Source organism: Ovis aries, chromosome 8 (assembly GCF_016772045.2).
Source record: "Ovis aries strain OAR_USU_Benz2616 breed Rambouillet chromosome 8, ARS-UI_Ramb_v3.0, whole genome shotgun sequence".
NCBI classification, from domain to species: domain Eukaryota; kingdom Metazoa; phylum Chordata; class Mammalia; order Artiodactyla; family Bovidae; genus Ovis; species Ovis aries.
Window position 1 is genome coordinate 81,752,389 of NC_056061.1, and position 22,172 is coordinate 81,774,560.

Sequence of the window (22,172 nt, forward strand, 5' to 3'; positions counted from 1 at the left end):
AACCGAGCGTCCCCGCCCGGCAGGCTTCGCTCCTGCGGCCCACCGGCTGTGCCTGCGGCGGGAGGGCTCAGACCCCGCGGCAAACCTGGGGCCGAGCGCTGGCGCCGATCCGCGGGGACCGCCCGGCTTGGGCGGGAGACCAGAACTGGCCCTGCCGCCGTGGGAGCGCGCGGGGGTCGGGGGGAGAGAAATAAAGCGAGCAAATTGTGGGCGCCCATGGGAGAGAAGAAGTGAGAAAGGGCAGGGGAGGCAGCAACCCACGCAGAACCGGCTGCCACCGGGGGCTTGTCCTCCGAAAGGGAGTCGGAGGCCGGAGGGTGACCGAGACCGATTTCGCTGCCCCCTCCTTCCCGCAGAAACCTGGAAACCCGGCCTGGAAGCCGGCCGGGAGGCGGAGATCCTCCCCCGCCAGCAGCTCCCATCCTGGATTCTGGCCCGCCTCGGCACGCCCCTACCCACCCTGTCGCCCGGGCGCCCCCATCGCCTTCCCGGGCAGCATTAGAGAACCCCCGCCCCTCAACACCGCGACCCGACCACGCGCCCCGCCTGGGAGGGTCACGCCTCCGCGCCGGTTCCTCGGGCCCCCGGGACTCGCAAGAATGGGTTTGCGTGTTGCCGCGTGAATGGGTGTCCCCAAGGCGGCTGCGACCGCGGGAATAAACCAGGAGGAGAAGCGGGGAAGCGGACAGAAATCTGCGGGAGAGCGATCAGCGGGTACCCGGCTGGAGCGGCCCCGGGGCGATGCTGGAGGGAACCTAGTGCCCACCCCCGCCCGGACACTGGCCTCGCCCGGACCGCCGGTGGGGACCGGGGCGGGGGCGCGGCAGTGCCCGTGCGGACTTCGAGGGGCGAGAAGGAGGGGCCGGAGGAGGAGCCCGGCGGGCGAGGCGCGGGCCACCGCCCACCGGGCGGGGAGGAGGAGGCGGACCCGCTCGGAGCTCGGCGCGCGCGCCGGGGCTCAGCCTTGCAAACAAGTGTCTGTGGCGCTCGCCCCGCGGCCCGGACACTAGCGCTTCGCCGCCCCCGGCGGCCCTCCTTGTGCCGGGCCTGGCTCCTATGGGGCAGGACCGATCCAGCGAGCCCGTGGGCGCGCAGTCTGCCACCCGCCGCCGCCGCCGCGACCCTCGGGCCGGGCGGCCCCGGCAGCTTCACGCGGGGGCCGCGGACTCGGCTCGGCTGGCGGGCGCGCCGGCGCGGGGTCGCCGCGCGATCAGCGGCGCCCAGGCTGTCGCCGAGCCCGCTCCCGACAGAATAACGTGCTTGGTTTCCCCACCCACCCCTGGGAGGGGTTGCCGGGGCCGCGAGCGGCCTCCCAGTTTCCATCGCTCTCTCCTGGGGAGGATCCGCCGCCGGGAGGAAGGATTAGAATAAACCTGAACCGCAGCGCAGAAGTGGCTCCCGGGGAAGCCGGCGCGGGGGCCGCCGCCTCGTGTCCCCTCGGGGCGCAGCGCTCGGGGGTCGGCGGGCCGGAGCCCAGGCGCGGCCCGCGGGCCGGGGGCAGCGGGGCGGAGCGAGCAGCCGCGCGAGGGGGCGGGCGCGCGGCCCACCAGGGGGCGGCCAGGCAGCCCCCTGCACCCCGCGGGGGCCCCGAGCCCCGGCACGCGGGCTGGACGCGAGCGAGGACCGCCGCCGCGGGCTGCGGGCGAGCCCCGTCCCTCTCGGCAGGGGATCGGGCTATGACAGCTGGGCGCCCCAAAGGGTTAACCTGGGTGTCCTCGGCAAAGTTGTCGCCGAGCCGGGAGCCCGTGTAGGGGCCGCGGCACCGAGGCTCGGGGGGCGGCCGGGCGGCCGGCGGCGGTCGTGGCTCGGCGGGGCCCGCGCGGCCGGGGGGCTGCTGGGGGTGTGCGCCCCCAGCCGGCTGCCCTCGTGGATGCCTCCCGGCGGCGGCGGGCCCATGAAAGACTGCGAGTACAGTCAGATCAGCACCCACAGCTCCTCCCCCATGGAGTCGCCCCACAAGAAGAAGAAAATCGCGGCCCGGAGGAAATGGGAGGTTTTCCCGGGAAGAAACAAGTTCTTCTGCAACGGGAGGATCATGATGGCCCGGCAGACGGGCGTCTTCTACCTGACCCTCGTCCTCATCCTGGTCACTAGCGGACTCTTCTTCGCCTTCGAGTAAGTGGCGGCGAAAGCTTCCCCGACGCCTGCACCCCCTCGATCCCTGACCCTCCCCTCGATACTTTCGTTTTCTAGAAGCTTTATCTGTTGTATATCGTTATATAATACAGACGCCCCACCACCACCACCTTTTTTTTTTTTTTTTTTTTTTCTTTCAAAGGTCTGTTTGCTGGTCCGTCCCCAGAGATAATGCAGTTTTGGGTCGGACTCTAGGAGTGGAGGACAGGGCAGAGGGGGACACTTGGAAGGTGTACCCGCCTTGTTGAGTGGCACTTTGGCAGGTGGCTGATTCTTGGTGCTGGCCCGACTCCTAGAGTTTGGGGAATAGCAGTCCAGCCCAGATGTAGCCTTCTGTAGGAAGCGGGAAGGAGGTAGATCACAGAGGGGATCCACAGAGTTGGCCTCCTTTCCTATTCAAGAGCTGTAAGGGCATCATGTTAAGCTCGGCTTCCGAAATCTTCTACGCGTCTTTGCTGAATATCAAGAAATCTTGGTTGGTTGAGGTCTCAGAGTGTAGGCCACCCCATGTGGCCTGGAAGGATAATTTCATTTTTCATTCCCCTTTAGATGTTCACTCTTGGTCAACAGTTTCTGATTTACTATCAGGTGTCTAAACGCTTCACTGTTTTAAAAAAAGTTTCAATAAAAAAATGTTCCAAGCAAACACTTCTCCCACCCCTTCCTGATATTTGGAAACAGGTTAAAAAGGAGACTGTAGGCCTATTTTCAGGAAGAGTATGACACTGCTTGGTAACTTCTGACTCCAGAAACAATACTTGGGGACTTTAGAGCTTTAACTGGAAAAACAAAGTACATGCATGTCTTCTGTTTTCAGGAAAATCAGATTGGCTGGTAGCAGCTATCCTCCTGCCAACTAATGAGGGATCTTCTTACTGATTAATAGTATTAGATAAAGTAGTTTAACCACATTCCGGAATCAATTTCAATTGCTCTTATTAGGTCCAACATTTGCAATGCAACTTCTTATGTAATTCTTGGTATCTGATGCTCAATGAAACTTGTAGCTACTACTCCCCACCACCATTAAAAAAAAAAGCAATATATTTATTGGGGGTTCTTTGCTTTTGCTGTATCCTGGTTATTATGGGGCATGATAACGCTTCCTGCTTCTGTTGGGTAGGGTTCATTAAAACTTTCTGTGTATATTTACTTTTGTCTCTGATAAGTATTAATAGGCTCTGATTTTGTGCCTGATGTTTGATATTCCAAATGCTGACTCAGTCAGAAATGGATGACAGTGTAATACTATTCACTTAAAGCCCTCTGACTCTGAGGGGAAGCATTTTGCATCTGAACATTGTGCCATGATGAACAATTTTAACAGGATTGAATTAGAACAGGTGAGGAGAGAGATCTCAGATATAAGCCCCTGCCTCCCCCAGCCTTTCTTTCAGACAGCCCCTCCATTTCTGACTATGCAAAATGCTCAGGTCTCTCCCAGAGGTTTTAACTTTGGTGCACCTTTGAGACTAGTTGGTGGAGTCTGTCGAGGGGACAGAGGGCTGGAGGGTCAGGGTGTGGAGAGGCTTTCGGAATGACCCAATAAATGCCCTGTTGTTGCTGCTTCCGTTCTCCTTGCCTTCATCCAGAGTCATCCTCTGGTCCTTACGGACCTGGGGAACTGGAGCAAGGGGCCAGAGTTTGCAGCACAGTCGTAACTGTGCGCTGACTTGATGATTCCATGTGGCTGAACAGAAATGCCATTCTTCTAATGGTGGCTTTCATGACAGGGGGTCCCCTAGTCAGTGTTCACTATGTTCCTAACGTTAACAAAGTTTTCAGTGGATCCGTATTGCCATCTTTGCTCTTTTTAGCAAGGTTAAGAGTGGAGAAAGTGGATTAACTTTGTGATTGCATTGCACAGCTTCAGCCACAAGTGTGTTACATGTAGAATCATGAATATTTCAGCTTCTTTAACACAAATCCCCACTGGATGGTTAGGGGTCCCCTCCAGTTATTACTTACCATCTTTTATTTTCTTCTTTTCAAACATTGCTTTTTACTAAACCATCATAAATTCATTTCTACTTCTTCATCTCTGTGTGTGTTTCTTCCAAGAGTTCCCCGAAGTCCTCACTAGCAGGTTGTTAGGGATTTTTTTTTTTTTTTCTGCGTCAGTGTTAATGGATGGCTGTAGGAATAAACATGTGCTCTGGGATTTTGTTAGCTACTGTCGGCAGCTTCATTTTTAGATCGGCTCTACGTGTACATGTATCTTTGGTGTCCGTGAGCGTCACTTCAATTAGGTGATTTCAGATTTCAAGGAAAGAAGGCTCATCGCAGCACGAAACCTCAGTTGCAAAAAATCATAGGGCCATTCAAACTATAGAATATTATGCTTTGGCAAGAATATTTGTCCCTGTATTGCTTTTAAGTTCATTACCGTTGGTAATGCCAGAGTGAAATTAATTTGACTGAGTCTCAGAGAACCAATTAGTTACATGCTTGGGAAATGAAATGCCAGTAGACTAACAGAGATCAAGACAGAACGCCAGCTTTGTTTTGCTCATTGTCTGCCCTCCTGCTGCCATTCCTCCGTTATTTATTGAGCATATACTATGTGGTTGTCTGTTTGGGTAAATTTCATGTCTGGATAACTTTAATATTAGCAGAGTTCCATTTTTAAACATTAGACTCTGCTTCTCCATTCTGTCACACGAAGGCAAATACGAAATTCGAAAATAAGACATAATAACTTCTAAACTCAGTTTTAGACCTCCTTTACTGGAGCTCTTCTCCACCCCACGTCTCCTTTCTGACCTTGAGCAGATGGACAGGGAAGTGGACTTCCTGGGATGCAGCAATAGGTATTGATACTGTCTTCAACCCTGGAAGAAAGGCCGGGTAGAACAGTTATTCCCAACTTGAAGATGAAGTGACAGAGGCTTGGAAAGCAACCACCTAACATCACACACTAATTAGTGATGGGGCTTCAGGCAGCAAAGCCTGTGACCCTTCTGATGGTCTAGGTTGCTCCTCCTCCACGTGTAGAATAGTGGTCACAGGTGTGTGTGCATTTTGGCAAGACAGATCCCAAGATTCTGCCCAGAAGTATAACCCTAGACGCATAATTTGACTCTTCTAAGCCTTAGTTTCCCAGTCTGTTAAATGGGATTAATAATATCGACCGTTAAGTGTTGTGAAGATTAAAAGAAATATATTTAGTACAACATCGGATGAGTACCATCTACTCATTAGATGGTACCTATTATTAGAGAAGGGCTTCCCAGGTGACATTAGTGGTAAAGAACCCATCTGCCAATTCAGGAGACGTAAGAGATGTCTGTTTGATCCCTGGGGAAGATCCCTTGGAGGAAGACATGGCAATCCGCTCCAGTGTTCTTGCCTGGAGAATCCCATGGACAGAGGATCCTGGTGGGCTACAGTCCATAGATTCAGAAAGAGTCTGACATGACTGAAGCAACTTAGCATGCGTTATTAGAGCAATAGCCTCCCAGGGACACTGGTCCCCCTTTCTGAGAACCTGTGAAGGAGGGAGTATGGGGGTTATGAAGCAAGCATGACAGGGATAGCATATTAGGGCTGAAAAAATGTGGAACTGTACAGCCAGCGGTTGAAACAGAGGAGCAGCTTTGCCCCCGCCCCTTTTATCCAGACCCTGAGCAAGAACAGGGGAAACCTCCAAGAAGCAGGGACTGGATTTCATTTCCATTTTTGGAGCTACCATCTCAGAATGGAGAAGACAGAAAGAAAGCAACTAGAAGTCCACCTAAAGCAGCTCTCCAGTCTTTGCCAGTTAGGGCGGGGCTGTTTACCTTTGGGCATCTTTTATTCAACCTATAGAGGGCTGGTCCATTCCATGGGTGTTTAAGAGGGAAGAGAGGAGGTTGGTTGCAGTGCCATTGAGATGTCTCGCTACTCCTTGTACTTATTGAGGGCTGGCTCGTCAGAGACTCTCTGCAGTGTCTTTAGACTCACACCCCAGAATAGTCATTTGAAAAGATCCGTCTGCTAAGTCACTTCAGTCGTGTCCGACTCTGTGCGAGCCCATAGATGGCAGCCCACCAGGCTCCCCCATCCCTGGGATTCTCCAGGCAAGAACACTGGAGTGGGTTGCCATGTCCTTCTCCAATGCATGAAAGTGAAAAGTGAAAGTGAAGTCGCTCAGTTGTGTGTGACTCTTCGAGACGCCATGGACTGCAGCCCACCAGGCTCCTCCGTCCATGGGATTTTCCAGGAAAAAGTACTGGAGTGGGGTGTCATTGCCTTCTCCGGAAAAAATCAGTGAACATTATCAATTTCTTTCTCTCTGACATACACACACACAGAGCCCACTGTAGAGTTGAAAATTTGAGGGGAAAAAAAGCAAAAGTCTTGGTCCTAAAGTATTGAACTTTCATAGTCTCTTGATCACCAGGGCAGAAAGAAGGAGATGAACTGGGGTGCACATGACGTTCTTGTTTCCAGGAGCACCCCCTGAGGCCGGGGGAGCGATGCTCAGATCTTGGAGTTGACCGTCCCTTGCTCCTGTGCTGTCACCACAGACAGTTTGGAGACGTTACTAGAGCTGAAGCTGAGATTGCGGTACCGTTCTTAAATTTCTCCCTGCTGAGAAGTCCATTGGCGATTCTTTAAAAAAAAGTCCTGTTTTCTTCTCTCTTGTCGTCCCCTTGCCTTCCTGCCCTTTATTACTTCCTCTTCCTCCTTCTCCTCCTTTTTTTTCTTACCTTGGCTCCTCCCCTCTGAAATAACTGATAAATAATTGGTAGTCATTGGAACTGGAGTCCTGTTTGCCTTGAAGCTGGAACGAGAGACTGTCCTCCATAAACAAAAGTGTGATTTCCAGTAATAATGTCTCCCTTTTAGATTGGAAATCCTATATTATCTAGTAGAGGGTACTGCCTTATAATACATAAAGATAACCCATTCATTTATGTGTGATTAACACATAGAGAAGGAAATGGCAACGCACTCCAGTACTGTTGCCTGGAGAATCCCATGGACGGAGGAGCCTGGCGGGCCATGGTCCATGGGGTCGCAGAGAGTCGGACACGACTGAAGTGACTGAGCACGCAGGCAACACGTATAAATTCCCTGGGGATAGGGACTCTGTTTTGTTCACTCATATTCCCCCAGCATTTATAGTAGTACCTTGTGCATAGCAGGCTCTCAGTAAATATTTATCATTTAATGAAATACTGGTAAAACTGAAACACACTGAAAAAAAACTTCTATGTGCTTTGCTTTTTCATTTTGTAAAGTTGGGAACTTTAATAAAATGTGGAATTAATAATATCTTATAGAACATTTGCCTTAGAAACATTGATTATAATGTAATTCAGAATCAAATATCATCCTTTTTCAAATGCATCAGTTGAAACAGAAGAAATCAAAGATTTTCTTGGTTACTTAGAAAACTAATGATAGAGTTGGGATGTTCTCTTCACCAACCAATATTTCTTTTTTTTTTTTTTTCTGTATTTTTTAACTAAATGCTTTAAACAAACAAAGCACTCTGTGATATATATCAAGGTTACCCAACAACCACCGGCGCCTAGAATAATTTTACGTTTTATACTGTCTTGACTTTGGATACTTGAATTTATATAATAGGATTCTTAAGAATTCTATTGACTACTTATATTTCACTGTTTGCTATTAGCTTAGTGACATCACGTTATGCAAAAAGGACTCCTGTAGGTTCCTATAATAGGGTGATGATGGTCAGTTATTTAATGGACTGTATCTATGTGCGTGTTTGCTTGCTCAGTTGTGTACGACTCTTGTGACCCCGTGGACTGTAGCCCACCAGGCTCCTCTGTCCATGGGATTTTCCAGGCAAGAATAGTGGAGTGGGTCGTCATTTTCCTCCTTCAGGAGATCTTCCCAACCCAGGGGTCAAACCCACGGCATCTCCTGTGTCCCCTGCATTGCAAGTGGCTCCTTTTCTCTGCTGAGCCATCAGGGAAGCCCGTAGCTACATAACCTGGAGATTTTTCTTTTGCAGTACAATGCTGCACATAATTTATTCAAAGCAGAGTTTTTATTTCTTAGCAAGAGAACTTAAATTAAGGGTTTCAAGGACATGTGCTCCTTGCTTTGTAGATGAGGTTGTCAGGAAAGGGAAAATGGTGGTGGTCAATAGATGCTTATGGTCTTCCTTGGTGGCTCAGTGGAAAAGAATCCACCTGCTAATGCAGGAGACACAGGAGGTTCGGGTTCGATCCCTGGGTCAGGAAGATCCCCTGGAGGAAGAAATGGCAACTCATTCCAGTATTATTGCCTGGAAAATCCTATGAACAGAGGAGCCTTGTGGGCTATATAGTTCATCGGGTTACAAAGAGTTGGACATGACTGGGACCCAAATCAGTAGATGCTTTAATTAGATACACCCAGAAATTTGAATCTGATAAAGCGTTAGTTGGTTCAAGTAAGAGCTGGGGACCCTCTTAATGCTTTTGTTTAGTTCTTCACTAAATATAAAAGTTGGTCTGAATTCAAGCTAGTTTTTATAAATTGGATGATCTGTTTCTTCTGTTTACCCCCTATTTAAAAAATGTAGTATTAGATTGATACAGAAGATTTATGTAACACACGTGCAAATTTGAAATAAAATATTATAAAGAGCACCCATGAAACTGCCACTCACTCAAGAACCACATTAATATCAGGGCTTCTGAGTATTACATCCTCTGGGTTTCAGCCCTGGGCCATCTTCCTGCCACTCCCTGAGGTCATCAGTACCTGAGCTAGTCATTATTAATGCCTTGCCTTTTTACCCTCAAGCTTGTTGAATGTATGCATTCCCCAATAATACGTTGTTTCAGTTCAGTTCAGTTCAGTTCAGTTCAGTTGCTCAGTCCTGTCCGACTCTTTGCAACCCCATGAATTATAGCACGCCAGGCCTCCCTGTCCATCACTAACTCCTGGAGTTCACTCAAACTCACGCCCATCGAGTTGGTGATGCCATCCAGCCATCTCATCCTCTGTCGTCCCCTTCTTCTCCTGCCCCCAATCCCTCCTAGAATCAGGGTCTTTTCCAAGGAGTCACCTCTTTGCATCAGGTGGCCAAAGTACTGGAGTTTCAGCTTTAGCATCAGTCCTTCCAAAGAACACCCAGGACTGATCTCCTTCAGAATGGACTGGTTGGATCTCCTTGCAGTCCAAGAGACTCTCAAGAGTCTTCTCCAACACCACAGTTGAAAAGCATCAATTCTTCGGCCCTCAGCTTTCTTCACAGTCCAACTCTCACATCCATACATGACCACTGGAAAACCATAGCCTTGACTAGACGGACCTTTGCTGGCAGAGTATTGTCTTTGCTTTTGAATATGCTGTCTAGGTTGATTATAACTTTCCTTCCAAGGAGTAAGTCTTTTAATTTCATGGCTGCAGTCACCATCTGCAGTGATTTTGGAGTCCCCCAATATAAAGTCTGACACTGTTTCCACTGTTTCCCCATCTATTTCCCATGAAGTGATGGGACCAGATGCCATGATCTTTGTTTTCTGAATGTTGAGCTTTAAGCCAACTTTTTCACTCTCCACTTTCACTTTCATCAAGAGGCTTTTTAGTTCCTCTTCGCTTTCTGCCATAAGGGTGGTGTCATCTGCATATATGAGGTTATTGATATTTCTTCCGGCAATCTTGATTCCAGCTTGTGTGATGTACTCTACATATAAGTTAAATAAGCAGGGTGACAATATACAGCCTTGACGTACTCCTTTTCCTATCTGGAACCAGCCTGTTGTTCCATGTCCAGTTCTGACTGTGGCTCCTGGCCTGCTTTTAGTTTGGCTTATTTTTCTATATAAAAATGTGAAGGGACTCCCCTGGTGGTCTGGTGGCTAAGGCGCCATGGTCCCAGTGCAGGGGGCCCAGGTTCAATCCCTGATCAGGGAACTAGATTCGCATGTTGCAACTTAGAGTTAGCATGCTACAACTAAAGATCCTGAATGCTGCAACTAAGACCTGGCACAGCCAAATAAATAAATATAAACATTTAAAAAATACATATAAATAAAATTTTCTTATATATAAAAAAGTAATGAAAATCTTTTATTTAGAAAAGCTCTCCCTCCCTCCTCTCTCCTTCCCTTTTCTGACCTGTTGAAGAGTAAGTTTCAGATGTCATGCTCTTTATATCCATATTTTTCTGCATGTAGTTCTTACAAGAAAGGTTATTCTGTTATACACACACAGTATTAGTATCCGTTTCAGGAAATTTAACATGGGTACGATAGTCCACATTCAAATTTTGCCTCTATCCTAGGACCAGTGGGTTAAAGTTTATCATCATGGTATTTGTTTTCTATTTATCTGTTTTTTTCTCTTTTCTTCCTTCTTGCCTCCTTTTAGATGAATTGCCTATTTTTAGCATTCTAATTTATTTCCTTTAAAAAATGTGGGCTATATTTCCTTGTTTTTTTTTTTTAAGTAGTTGTTTGAGAAATTAGAATATGCATCTTTACTCTTTAATAGTCTGCTTCCAAATAGTAATGTTGAACTTCAAAACTAATATGAGAAACTTATAATATTATAGTCCCACTTCTTTTACCCTTTGACTCTTATTCTCATATAGTTTATATCTGTGTATGATACAAATCCAGTAATGTTATTATTTAAAAGTGGTCAGTAGTATTTAAAGGAAACAAATGTAACTATGTATATATATATATAAAATGAATATACTTTAAAACAAAACCTGTACACATATATAAAATCTAAAAGACACATACACTTGTACATATATGAAAAAGCAATAATTTAAAATAGAATTTTGTATTTATTCTCATATATTTACCATTTATAGTACTATTTATTTCTTTAATATGCATTATTTCTCTTGGCCAAAGTACTTTTTAGCATTTCTCGTATGCAGGTCTGCTGGTGACAAGTTCTTAGTTTTTGTTTTGACAGTATTTGTTTCTGCCTTCATTTTTAAAGGATATTTTCACTGGATAGAGAATTCTAGTTTGACAGTTTCTTTTTATCCTGCCAGAACTTTGAAGATGTTGGCCCATTGTCTTCTGGCCTCTTGAATTTCTAAGATAAGTTAGTTCTTACATTTTCTATTTCCCCCTGTATGTAATGGGTGATTTTTTTTTTTCCAGCTGACTTTCTTTTTTTTTTTTTTTCAACACTTGAATGAAGACATACTGAGGTGTAATTTTTCTTATAGGGATCCTGCTTTAGATTTACTAAAGCTTCTTGGATCTGTAGATTGATATCTTGAAGTTTTGGTAACTTTCCATCCATTGTTTCTTCAAAAATCTTTTGTCCTATTCTCTTTCCTTGCCTGGAACTTCATTAATTTATGCATGATACCATATTATATAGTGTCAGTAATGTCTAACACGGTGGCGCAGCCGCAACCCCCTCTCCTCATCTTGCAGACATGGTCCCGGGATGAAGGAATATAGTCCCATACATCTTGGATTTTTAAAATTGTTTCACTTTTTTTTTCTCTTTGTGTTTCAGTTTAAATAATTCCTGCTGGTCTGTCTGCAAGTTTACTGATCTTTTTCTCTGCTGTGTCCTATCTATGACGAGCCCTCTTTGATACCTTACTTTTTGTTCTGAGCATTCCTGTGTTTGAAAAACTAGTTTTTAAACATGAGTTAAGAAAAATAGTCTCCATTCTTCTGCTGAAAATTTCTGTTTGTGTCCATAATTTTTATTGGATCCTTTAACACATTCTTTTTTGGTAGTTATTTCAGAGTCCTTGCCTTACGATGGCAGTATATCATCTCTGGACCCACTTCTTTTGGCTATTTCTTCTCTTGACTGGGGCTTACAGTTTCTACCTTCTTTGTGTTCCTCATAATTTTTGATTGCAAGCTAGATATTGTGTGTAAAAGAATTGCAGAGGCTTCAGTAACTTAAAAGGGCATGGACTTCTTTCAGGCCAGTAGTGTGTGGGCTGAGTCAATCTCATTTGTAATTGAAATGGGTGTGACCTTTGGTGAAGCTTTAGTTACATTCATTTAATCACTGACTTCAGATATTTTGAGGGAAGAATGAGAACTTTCCCTTTAGCAGGGACTGGGATCTGAATCCTGATAAAAACTCTTAATGCTCCACAGCTCAGCACCAGCTTACTGAGCTGTGGGAGATTTGCTTTTCAGGCAAAATGCCAGCTTTTGGGGATACTGGAGAGCTTTCTTTGCAGTCTTGTCCCTGCATCTATACCTAGGACATCTCTTTCTGCCCAGCTGTTTGCTCTCAGCTTTTGGATGGCTGCTGCAGTGCCCTGCGTAAAGGCTTGAAGTGCCTGAGAGAAATTCTCATTTTTCTATGCTGTGACCCCTGCCCTATCCTTGGGAAAGGTCCCAGAAGTGTCAGGGCAGGTCTTTCTTAAGTGTCCTGCCCCATCCCAAGCTTTTGGTGTATTCTTGCCTGTATTTGGTGACGATCCACAGGGAAGAGTTGGCTGGTGGTACAGATCTACTCTGTGGCTGAGTCTCCGGGGAATTCGAATCCATATAGCAGTCCACATGTGGCCATTAGCCTGGTTAAAATTTTGCTAGTTTTTCCTTAAATCCTGTTCATGGTAGATTCCTGTTCTCCCTGCCATTTTGGTAGGAATGAAAGCTACTCTTGGCCTTTTTTTTCTCTGGGGATGGGCTTGACACGTTTATACTTCTTTGCATCCTCAGCTCCCTGATATATTTTAAAAACTGTGCTTTTGTAGCTAATCTGGCTTACTCTCATTGACAGAGTGGGAGTGATTGCTCTTATAACTTTCAACTTGTGATTTTTTTTTAACTTAATGTTGTGTTTCTCAGATTCATTTATGTTGTTGTACATCTATGTAATTAGTTTTTATTGCTTAAATATTTGGTTTATATACATATGCTCAATTTATTCATCATACTCTTTCTAATATTTCTTTGACTTCTCACTGGTTCTTGGCATTTACTTTCACTTTACAGAATATGCAAGACTGCCTCCGCATAGGCTTTGATTTCTTCTGAAGGGTGTCCTGGCACTGCCTGTGATATCTAGACCCAAATGCTTAGGTCTGGGTAACAGAGAGTTTAGCATGGGATGCATTCTGTTATGCTTCTGCATGATGATATTAATATATTTATAAAAGTAACAAATCATCACCATTGAAGTTGTATACAATTAAGAGCAAGGTTTAAAGAAATATACATCCTTACTATTTGACCTAAGTAGTGCAGTGGTGAAGAATCTGCCTGCCAATGCAGGAGACACAAAAGAGGTGGGTTCAATCCCTGGGCTGGGAAGATCCCCTAGTGTAGGAAATGGCTACCCAGTATTTTTGCCTGGAAAATTCCATGGACAGAAGAGCCTGGTGCACTGCAGTCCATGGGGTTGCAAAGAGTCAGATACAATTGAGTCTACACGTATATGATGAGTGAGGTACTTTATCACAGATTTTATCTTCATCGTCATAGTTTGATGCTAGTTTTTAATAGATTTTAAGAGAAAGCTTTAGCTTTTCCCCCCTCATTGACAGCACTCTAGGTTTGGAAGCTCTTCCCTGATCTCATGCCTGACTTAGACACAGCCCCTCAGAGGACCTGTAGTTAAGATTCTGTTATTGACCTCTTCTCATGTAGCTGCTTTTCTTTGACAGTCCTGATAGAAGGATTTCTGACTGAATCTGCCAGCCCTCCCTGCTCTTATAGACTCTTTGGTCTCCCTGCTCTACTTGAGAGAGAAAAATCTCTTCCCCTTTCGTGATCGGCCCAGAATGAAGGGAAACGTGACAGCTGTGTGTGTGTGTGTGCGCGCGCGCGTGCATCCGTGTGTGTGTGTGTGTGTGTGTGTGTGTGTCCGTGTGTGTCTGTGTCTCCTTTTCTCTGGACTGCATTTCTCCAGTCGCTAGAGGTTGTCCTATGCTTCATTTAGGCTTGTTTTGATCCCTTCCTCCTTGACCCTTCCTCTGAGAGCTGTCCTGCCATTCGAATGGACTTCCCCATGGCCCCTAGAGAGTTTGGAAGTAGAACTGCCTTCAAGGGAGACTGTTTTCTTTTAGAACATTTTAAACATATTTGAACAGAACCAACTATTAAGAAATGTGAATTTCCATACATCTTCAAACTGGGCTTTCAGAACTTCCGACTTCAGAGGCCAACTGCCTGGTCTTTCTTCTGAGAACCACCAGAAGGTGACCAGGCTGGGCAGGGTGGCTGATAGAGGAGGGTGTAGCCAACGGTCTCAGGGGCTGTATGTGGTCTGCCTGGAGATAGTCTTATCAGTGGGGGAGTGGCTGGCCGTCCCACTTATTTGGGAAAGAGCTTAAGCTTTAGAGTCTGCTCTCTTTTGGTAGCTTTCAGGTGCTTCTGATGAAAACAGAGGAATAGCTTATTTTAACACAAAACACTGGAGTCTGTGAGAGGCGTTAGTCCCACTTACTGTGATGGAAAATTACTGTGTCTCCTTGTACAGACAGCAGAAAGAGGTTGGGTCCCCAACAGTGTGTGTTCCTGGCTGCTTCCTTGACAAAATCCAGCGTCCTTCCTCCCCATGCCCCCCTCCCCCGGCCTGGTCAGTTTTTCTTTTTCCTTTTCTCTCAGTGGTATAAGAGCATTTGACTATTTTTTTTCTCTCTCTCCTTTTTTTTTCTTTTTTAACTTTTTAAATTTACTTTGGCTGGGCTGGGTCTGCGGGCTGCATGGGCTTTTCTCTAACTGAGGGGCGTGGGCTTCATCGCAGAGGTTCTCTTATTGTGAAGCACAGGCGTGTCTAGGGCGTGCAGGCTTCAGTAGTTGCTGCTGTGGGCTCAGCAGTTGCAGCTCCTGGACTCTGGAGCACAACCTCAATAGTTATGGCAAGAGGGCTCAGTTGGCACGTGGCATCTTCCCGGATCAGGGATGGAATCTGCGTCTCCCGCATTGGCAGGCGGATTCTTTACCACTGAGCCACCAGGGAAGCCCAGTGATCTGATCATTCAGGTTATATAATCAATGCCACTTATTGTCTTGAATGGTACTGTTTTGGGGGTTTTAATGCCATGAATTTCCCATCCATCCCTTCTTGATGGCAGATAAGGGCATACTTGAACATAAAAGCCAAAGTGAGGTTAAATTCTCCAACTCTATATAGTCTGTCTTTCTACCCAGGGAGAAGAATTCTGTATTCAGGTTATCTCACACCTATCAACTTGATATAAATTTCTCTGCTCCTTTTTAAGATAGTGAGCCATGCAAATTAAACTCCAGAATGGTCCCCACACACACGTTCAAATGATGATTTCTACTCTGTTTAGGAGAGCTGCTAGTTCATGTTTATGCACCTATTCCATTAGCTTTAAGCATATTTTGCACAGAATATTTCAAAAGGTATGCTCTTTTCTTTTAAAAAATAAATAGATACTGAAAGATAACTGTCACAAAATTATTATTTAGTCAGGATTAACACTGAATAACATTGTGTAAAAAGAACCTCTTCTTTGGCTCAAAATTAAAAAAAATGGTAAAAACTATTACTTAGAATTATTAATTATGCCTTTATGGAAGTAGGAAGCTATTACCACTATATATATTTGCATATGTATATTTTCAAATGTGGGCCATTTTTAAAGTTTTTATTGAATTTGTCGCAATATTGCTTCTGTGGTTTATATTCTGGTGTTTTGACCTTGAGGCATGTAGGACCTTACCTCCTCCACCAAGGGACTGAACACACACCCCCTGCATTCTGTTTTCATTTAGAAGTTGAAGTGACAGCCAAACAGAGTCCCACTCATTTATAACTAAACTCTTCCGCCTCTTGGCTATGGATAGTTAGGATTGATGGCTCGGGCTAATGTCGTCTCCTAGAACATGAGAATAGTATTCTTCTTTCTAAAGAAGGTGTGAGGTTGTTGATTTCAGACTGTGGTATGGGTTTGTTCCTGCCACCCAGTGTTGACCCTAGTTATTTTCAAGAAAAATATGAAACGTTCCTGAGCGGGAGCCCGAATCAGCACACGAGGGGAGAGCTGCAGTGTGGAAACAAGTGAAGACGCCTTTTCCTTTCTCCTGAGTCTCTCTTTCTCCTGTATGAGTTTTCTCTTGCTATCTGTCGCAGCAAATCACCACACACTCAGTGGCTTAAAATGACCCAGATTTATTATCCAACAATTTTGTGGGTTAGAAGTCCAACACAGGCCCCCTGGACTGAAGTCTAAGCGTCCGCAGGGCATTCTCTTCTGGAAGTCCTCGGGTGATGTCCACACTGGCGCCTTTTCCGGCTTCTGGAGCTAACGTGCAAGCCCCTCTCTGCCTGTAGAGCCATCAGTGTTCTCTCTCTGGCTGCTTTCCTTCTGTAATCACACCTTCCTCTGACCACAGCCAGGAAAGGCCCTCCACTTTTAGGAGGAGACTTCCCTGGTGGTCCAGTGGCTGTCTCCGCACTCCCAGTGCAGACCTGGCTTTGATCCCTGGTCCGGTAACTAGATCTCACATGCTGCAACTAAAAGATCCCCCATGCCACAATAAAGATCTGATACAGCCAATTAATTAATTAATAGTAAAAAGAAGAACTCATGTGATTAGATTGGGCCCACACCCAGTATAATGCCCCAACTCGAAGCCTTTAATCACAGCAGCAGTCCCTTTGGTAATGTTAGGTAACACATTTGCAAGTACCAAGGTTAGGACATGGAGGTCTTTGGGTGGCTGTTATTCTGTCTGCTACACCCCCAACCCTTATCATTTCCATATTAAACTGGACTTGAAATGCTGAAGACTTTTATATACCCTCAAAGAAGGACTTGTTAATTAGACATCATAAAATGGGTAGACGCCTTATTTGCAGAATTCCAAGGTATTCCAAATGAGATGAGGCAGAGTATCTCAGGGATGGACTGAAGTTGACTCACCTGGTTAACGTCACAGGTAGGGTCCCCGGGGAAGCCGACGCTGAGACAGATTTGCCTGTAGAGCACTTAGCAGGGAGCACTCTCGGATCAGCACCTGTAAGGGGGCAAAGGGAGCCGCACCGGCTAGACAGAGTCTGTCTGTGGACCATCTTTCTGGCCGAGGGAAGAGGCTTTTATACCCCTGCATTGAAGGCAGGAGAAGGGGACGGCAGAGGATGAGATGGTGGGATGGCATCACCGACTCAATGGACATGAGTTTGAGCAAACTCTGGGAGATAGTGAAGGACAGGGAAGCCTGGCCTGCTGCAGTCCATGGGGTCTCAAAGAGCTGGACACGACTGAGTGACTGAACAACAATTAACCAGTGTTAGATGTTGACTGCCCCAGGAAGGGGACATGACCTCCAGTGGCTTCCTGAGATAGACTCTCTTAAAGCTGGCAGATGCCAACATCCTCAGCAGCTGGGGGCATGGGTACTTCTCTCCTGAAAGAATAGGTGGTGGGGTGGGACCGGGAGGGGAGGACGATTATCTGTCTGCCTGATGACAGCATCCAGTACAGTTAGGCACAACTGAGTCCTGCAGATAGCTCAGCTGCCCGGAGAGATGACCCAGGCTTTGTGGACAAACCAGCCGCAGGGAGAAAGAGGGAATCCAGCCTAACAGGTGGAGAAGACAATGGCAACCCACTCCAGTACTCTTGCCTGGAAAATCCCATGGACAAAAAAAAAAAAAAGAAAGAAAGAAAGAAAGAAAAAGAAAATCCCATGGACAGAGGAACCTGGTAGGCTGCAGTCCATGGGGTCGCTAAGAGTTGGAGACGACTGAGCGACTTCACTTTCACTTTTCACTTTCATGCATTGGAGAAGGAAATGGCAACCCACTCCAGTGTTCTTGCCTGGAGAATCCCAGGGAAGGGGCGCCTAGTAGGCTGCTGTCTATGGAGTTGCACAGAGTCGGACACGATTGAAGTGACTTAGCAGGAACAGCAGCCCAACAGGCAGAAGGCAGGCTCAGGGTGGCCCAGAGATTCAGTCTTGTTTGGAGACAGAGAGGTGTGTCAGGGGAGGGCAGGGTCTCAGGCTCAAGGCTGAGGTTAAGTGAGAAGTTTGGTGCCTGGGGGGCTAGGTGGGGCTCTAAGTGCCAGGAGAGGCTCTTGTTCTTGAGACAAGACCAAGGTAGGGATGTGTTTCTAGGACTGGACATGGTGTCAGAGTAGAGTCGCAGCCTCTTGGCAGAGGGGAGAGCCCCCAAAGGCGGGGCTTCTGCTCTGACCCCTCTGGGTTTTCGTCTAAGGGCCAGCCTGGGTTTGGGGGTAGAAAAGAATAATGATGCTGGAAACCAGGCTGAACTTATAACTCAATTTCTTTCTCAGTGCATTAAAGACCTGTCTCCCCCAAAGAAGATTTTTAAATATTCCATTGTTTTCCTCCCCTCGGTCTACCTAAGACAGGATAATGGGGGTAATTAGTGATGCTCTAGAAAAAGATTGGGAAGAAGTACTATCTGTTCTGAGTCAGGAAGACTGTGGATTATTTTATAGGAACACAGTACATTGTATCCAGTGAAACTATTTCTTCTTTAGAACAAATATCGCCATTCTTATTTATTTTCCATTTTTTTTTCTATTTGTTTAGAGAAAGGCATTTTGTAGTTAGAGTGATTCCATTGTCAATACGGCCGCTGTTTGCATCTCCATGGACCAGCACCAGGGAAGAGAGGCAAAGCTTTGCCTGTGTGTCTGTGTGATTAAAATAAGTGCAGGTTTGACAAATAGCCTGCTCACTTTCTCAGTATCCACAGGTTAATTCAGGCTCCAGAGAAAAAAATGGCTTTACTTGAAGTGTCTGGTCTGATACACTGATTAACATAACGACACTTAAGAAACCTGTGTGATTTTCTGGAGAGAGCCTCGCCCTGGAGAGTGGTGGGGCGGAGCCTCCCTGGGCTCCCCAGCTCCTTGTCTTCTGTTCTGCTGACCCCCGCCGTGTGCCCACCCACCTCGGGGGTGGGGGTGGGGGCCTGAGTGTTCCCTCTGCACCCGACATTCCAAAACTGCGGCTTTTTCAGACTTTAGGAGAGTGACCTACAGCCAGCACTCCATCCCTGAGATCCAGGACACAGTCCTAAAAGAGATGAAAATTGTACAAAGCTGCCCTTCTCTAACCATGTGCAGGGAGCCTTATTCTATTCTACCCTATTGTTTTATTCTAGGATATTTCACTTAAAAATGCCTCTTGACCCACTGAATAGATTTCATGACCCATAGCCTAGCACCCTCCACATGCTGTCCCCAGGCCTCCTGTCTTCACCCCCTGCTGTGCTCTCCATTTGACCTCCTCCCACTTGCAACCTTGCCTGGGTGAGGCTGCCCGCAACCCATCTTTCCTGCTCTTACTCCTGCCCGCGTGCCTCCCCAGGCCTTCCCGATGCCCCGGATGGTGATTCTTCCCACATGTCTGGCAGGCAAGGTGCTCCCTTCCTCTCCGAGGGCCGTGAGTGGGATGAGCACTCAACCTGGCCCGATGGCAGTCCCTCTGTTCCCGTGCCTCTGGACTGCTGGGAGGCACAGGCAGGCACCAAGTCAGTGCCTCCAGAGCTGCATGAAAACAATAATGCCCTTGGGTGGACAGGCCAGCTGAAACCTGCCTTTCCAAGGTTCTGACATCTGTTTCCAGGTTCCCATCCAGGCGTGGAGTGTTGGCGTCAACCGCCTTCATTATTGATGTGTCAGACGCTGAAGCCTTTCTGCAAGATTCATTGCAGGAACACCAATGACCCAGCATTTAGACGTAGAGGTCAAAGACAGAAACGCTGGTGTTTCAAGTAATGGACTTCTAAAAACTATTTTTAGAAGCACAGAAATATGTAAACATAAGTACTTTTCAAAATAATGCTTTTCCCATGATTCATGTTGACTCTGGTCAATCTCTTGGCAAACTGTATTCTAGAATTTTACTCGCTGCATCTGGGAATCCTTTTCTTTTACTTCTGATTTTGTAATAGTAGAACTGTTTTTTTTTTTTTTTTTAATCTCCCCATTTTGCAGATGAGAAAACTAAGGCCTGGTAGACTAGATGACTCATTCAAGGTAACACAGAGGCCTAACAGCAGAGGCAGGGTGAGAATATATGTCTTCTGATTGCCGACCTAGGCCTCCCCTGCCCATCATCCCTTCTTGAGGTAAGGGAGGTAGTGAGAGGAAGTGTGATTTTTCTTCGTCCTTGTAACTGTCAACAGATCTTGTCTTCAAGGTGAAATCCCTTTGAAAATTAAAAAATTTTAAAAGTCTTTATTTAATTTATTACAATATTGCTTCTGTTTTATGTTTTGGTGTTTTTGGCCATGAGGCATGTTGGAATCTTAGCTCCCTGACTGGGGTGTGAAGCCGCACTCCCTGCCTTGGAAGGTGAAGTCTTAACCACTGGATCGCCAGTGAAGTCCTGAAAATTTCTTGCTTTAAGCTTGTATTTCTTCACTGGGAAAAGTGATGAGTGAGCCACTATTTCATCCCTCATTCTCAGACCGGTACATACTATTGCATTCTGAACTGTATCTGTTGCATTTCACAATAAAAAATTATGTTCATCTTCACCTGAGTTCATAGAGTTGGCTTTATTTTAGAGCACCTGCTTTCATTAAAGTCTAAGCACATGCAAGAAAATGCAAATGCAGTTCCTAATAAGCACGCTTGGATGGGAGATGGGTTTTTAACAAAATTTCTTTGTCTTGTCCCTTCCAGCAAATACCATTTTGCTGTTTCACCATCTATGATGAAAGTAAATAATCTTCTAGGTAATGAACCAAAGACTACATTTTGTGAAACTTGTGGTCATTTAGTTGGATTAGAATGAAATAGTCATTGGTGTTCCTTTGTTTTTTCTTCCATTAAAAAAAAATTTTATTTTTACTTTATTTTGCTTTTCAATACTGTATTGGTTTTGCCATACATTGACATGAATCAGCCACGGGTGTACATGAGTTCCCAATCCTGAACCCCCCTCCCACCTCCCACTCCATATCATCTCTCTGGATCATCCCTGCCTTACCAGCCTGTGAAGGAAATGGCAACCCACTCCAGTATTCTTGCCTGGAGAATCCCAGGGACAGAGGAGCCTGGTGGCCTGATGTCTATGGGGTCACACAGAGTCAGACACGACTGAAGCGACTTAGCAGCAGCAGCCTATGAAGGGGCCTTCCCAGGTGGCACTAGTGGTAAAGAACCCACCTGCCCGTGCAGGAGACTCAGGAAACGTGGGTTCGATCCCTGGGTAAGGAAGATCCCCTGGAGGAGGGCATGGCAGCCCACTCCACTATTCTTGCCTGGAGAATCCCCATGGACAGAGGAGCCTGGCGGGCTACACTCTCCAGGGTGTCAAAGAGTCGGACACGACTAAAGCCACGTGGCGCCCATGCAGCCTGTGAAGAAGTCTGTTTCTTTCTTCCCTGACCAATGGACTCAAGGCTCCCAGGACCCAAAACTCCTGCACTATTGTTCCCTTAAGCATTCCAAAGGGCTGGCCTGAGAACCCTGCCTTCGTTTATCACGTTATTTCTCTGAGAACGCATCCCCACTTTCAAACTCCCGACGTAGGAATTAGCTTTGGGTGCTGCCTATTCACCAGAAAAGAAAGCTCTTTTCTCAGGAGCTGATTAGCTAAGCAGAGCTCATTAGCTTAGCTTAGTTTAGCAAGTATGATCTCATTAGCTAACGTGATATCATAACACACATGCTCACTGTGGGTCGAGGAGAAGGCGAGGCGGCCAAGGGAGGCAGCTCCCCCACTGCGAGGCTGCAGGCCCCGGGGCTCCTGCTAGACCAGTGGCAACCTGTGCCCAGATGGGTGCCCAGTGCGGGGCGGGGGCACTGCCCAGGCACACAGCCCGAGACTGGTACCCAGCGTGGCATGGGGACAGTGCCTGTCAGTGCCAGGTGCCTATGAAGGGCTTTCGTGCTTTATCTTGCTTGATCCTCACACGACCTGGACGCTAGCTGCTGTTATCAGTCCTGTTTTACAGATGAGAAAACAGATTCAGTCACCGGTCATTGGAATCTGTTGTCCATAAAACAGCATTTGCTAAAAGTGGCAGATGGCTGTTTTGGGCCGAGGTATAGGGCCGGGGAGTTTGTGTCCTGATCTGCTTTAGTCTAGCAATGATTCAATATTCTTTGCTTTCTGAAGACATCCTGCTACTGACAGAAGCAGACTATGAGTAGATGCTCTGAGCTGCTTTAT

General features: G+C 46.6%; 1 protein-coding gene across 6 annotated transcripts in view; it reads left to right on the plus strand.

The window, feature by feature from the left end:
• Positions 1-1,720: 1,720 nt before the first annotated feature.
• ZDHHC14 (zinc finger DHHC-type palmitoyltransferase 14) overlaps positions 1,721-22,172 on the plus strand; it is a 289,043-nt gene continuing 268,591 nt past the window's right edge. For all 6 annotated transcript variants that reach the window (XM_027972616.2, XM_027972618.2, XM_027972619.2 and 3 more), the window contains exon 1: positions 1,721-2,115. In XM_027972616.2, coding sequence (XP_027828417.1) covers positions 1,871-2,115 — 245 coding nt within the window. In that variant the 5' untranslated portion in view covers positions 1,721-1,870. The remainder of the gene's footprint in view (positions 2,116-22,172) is intronic.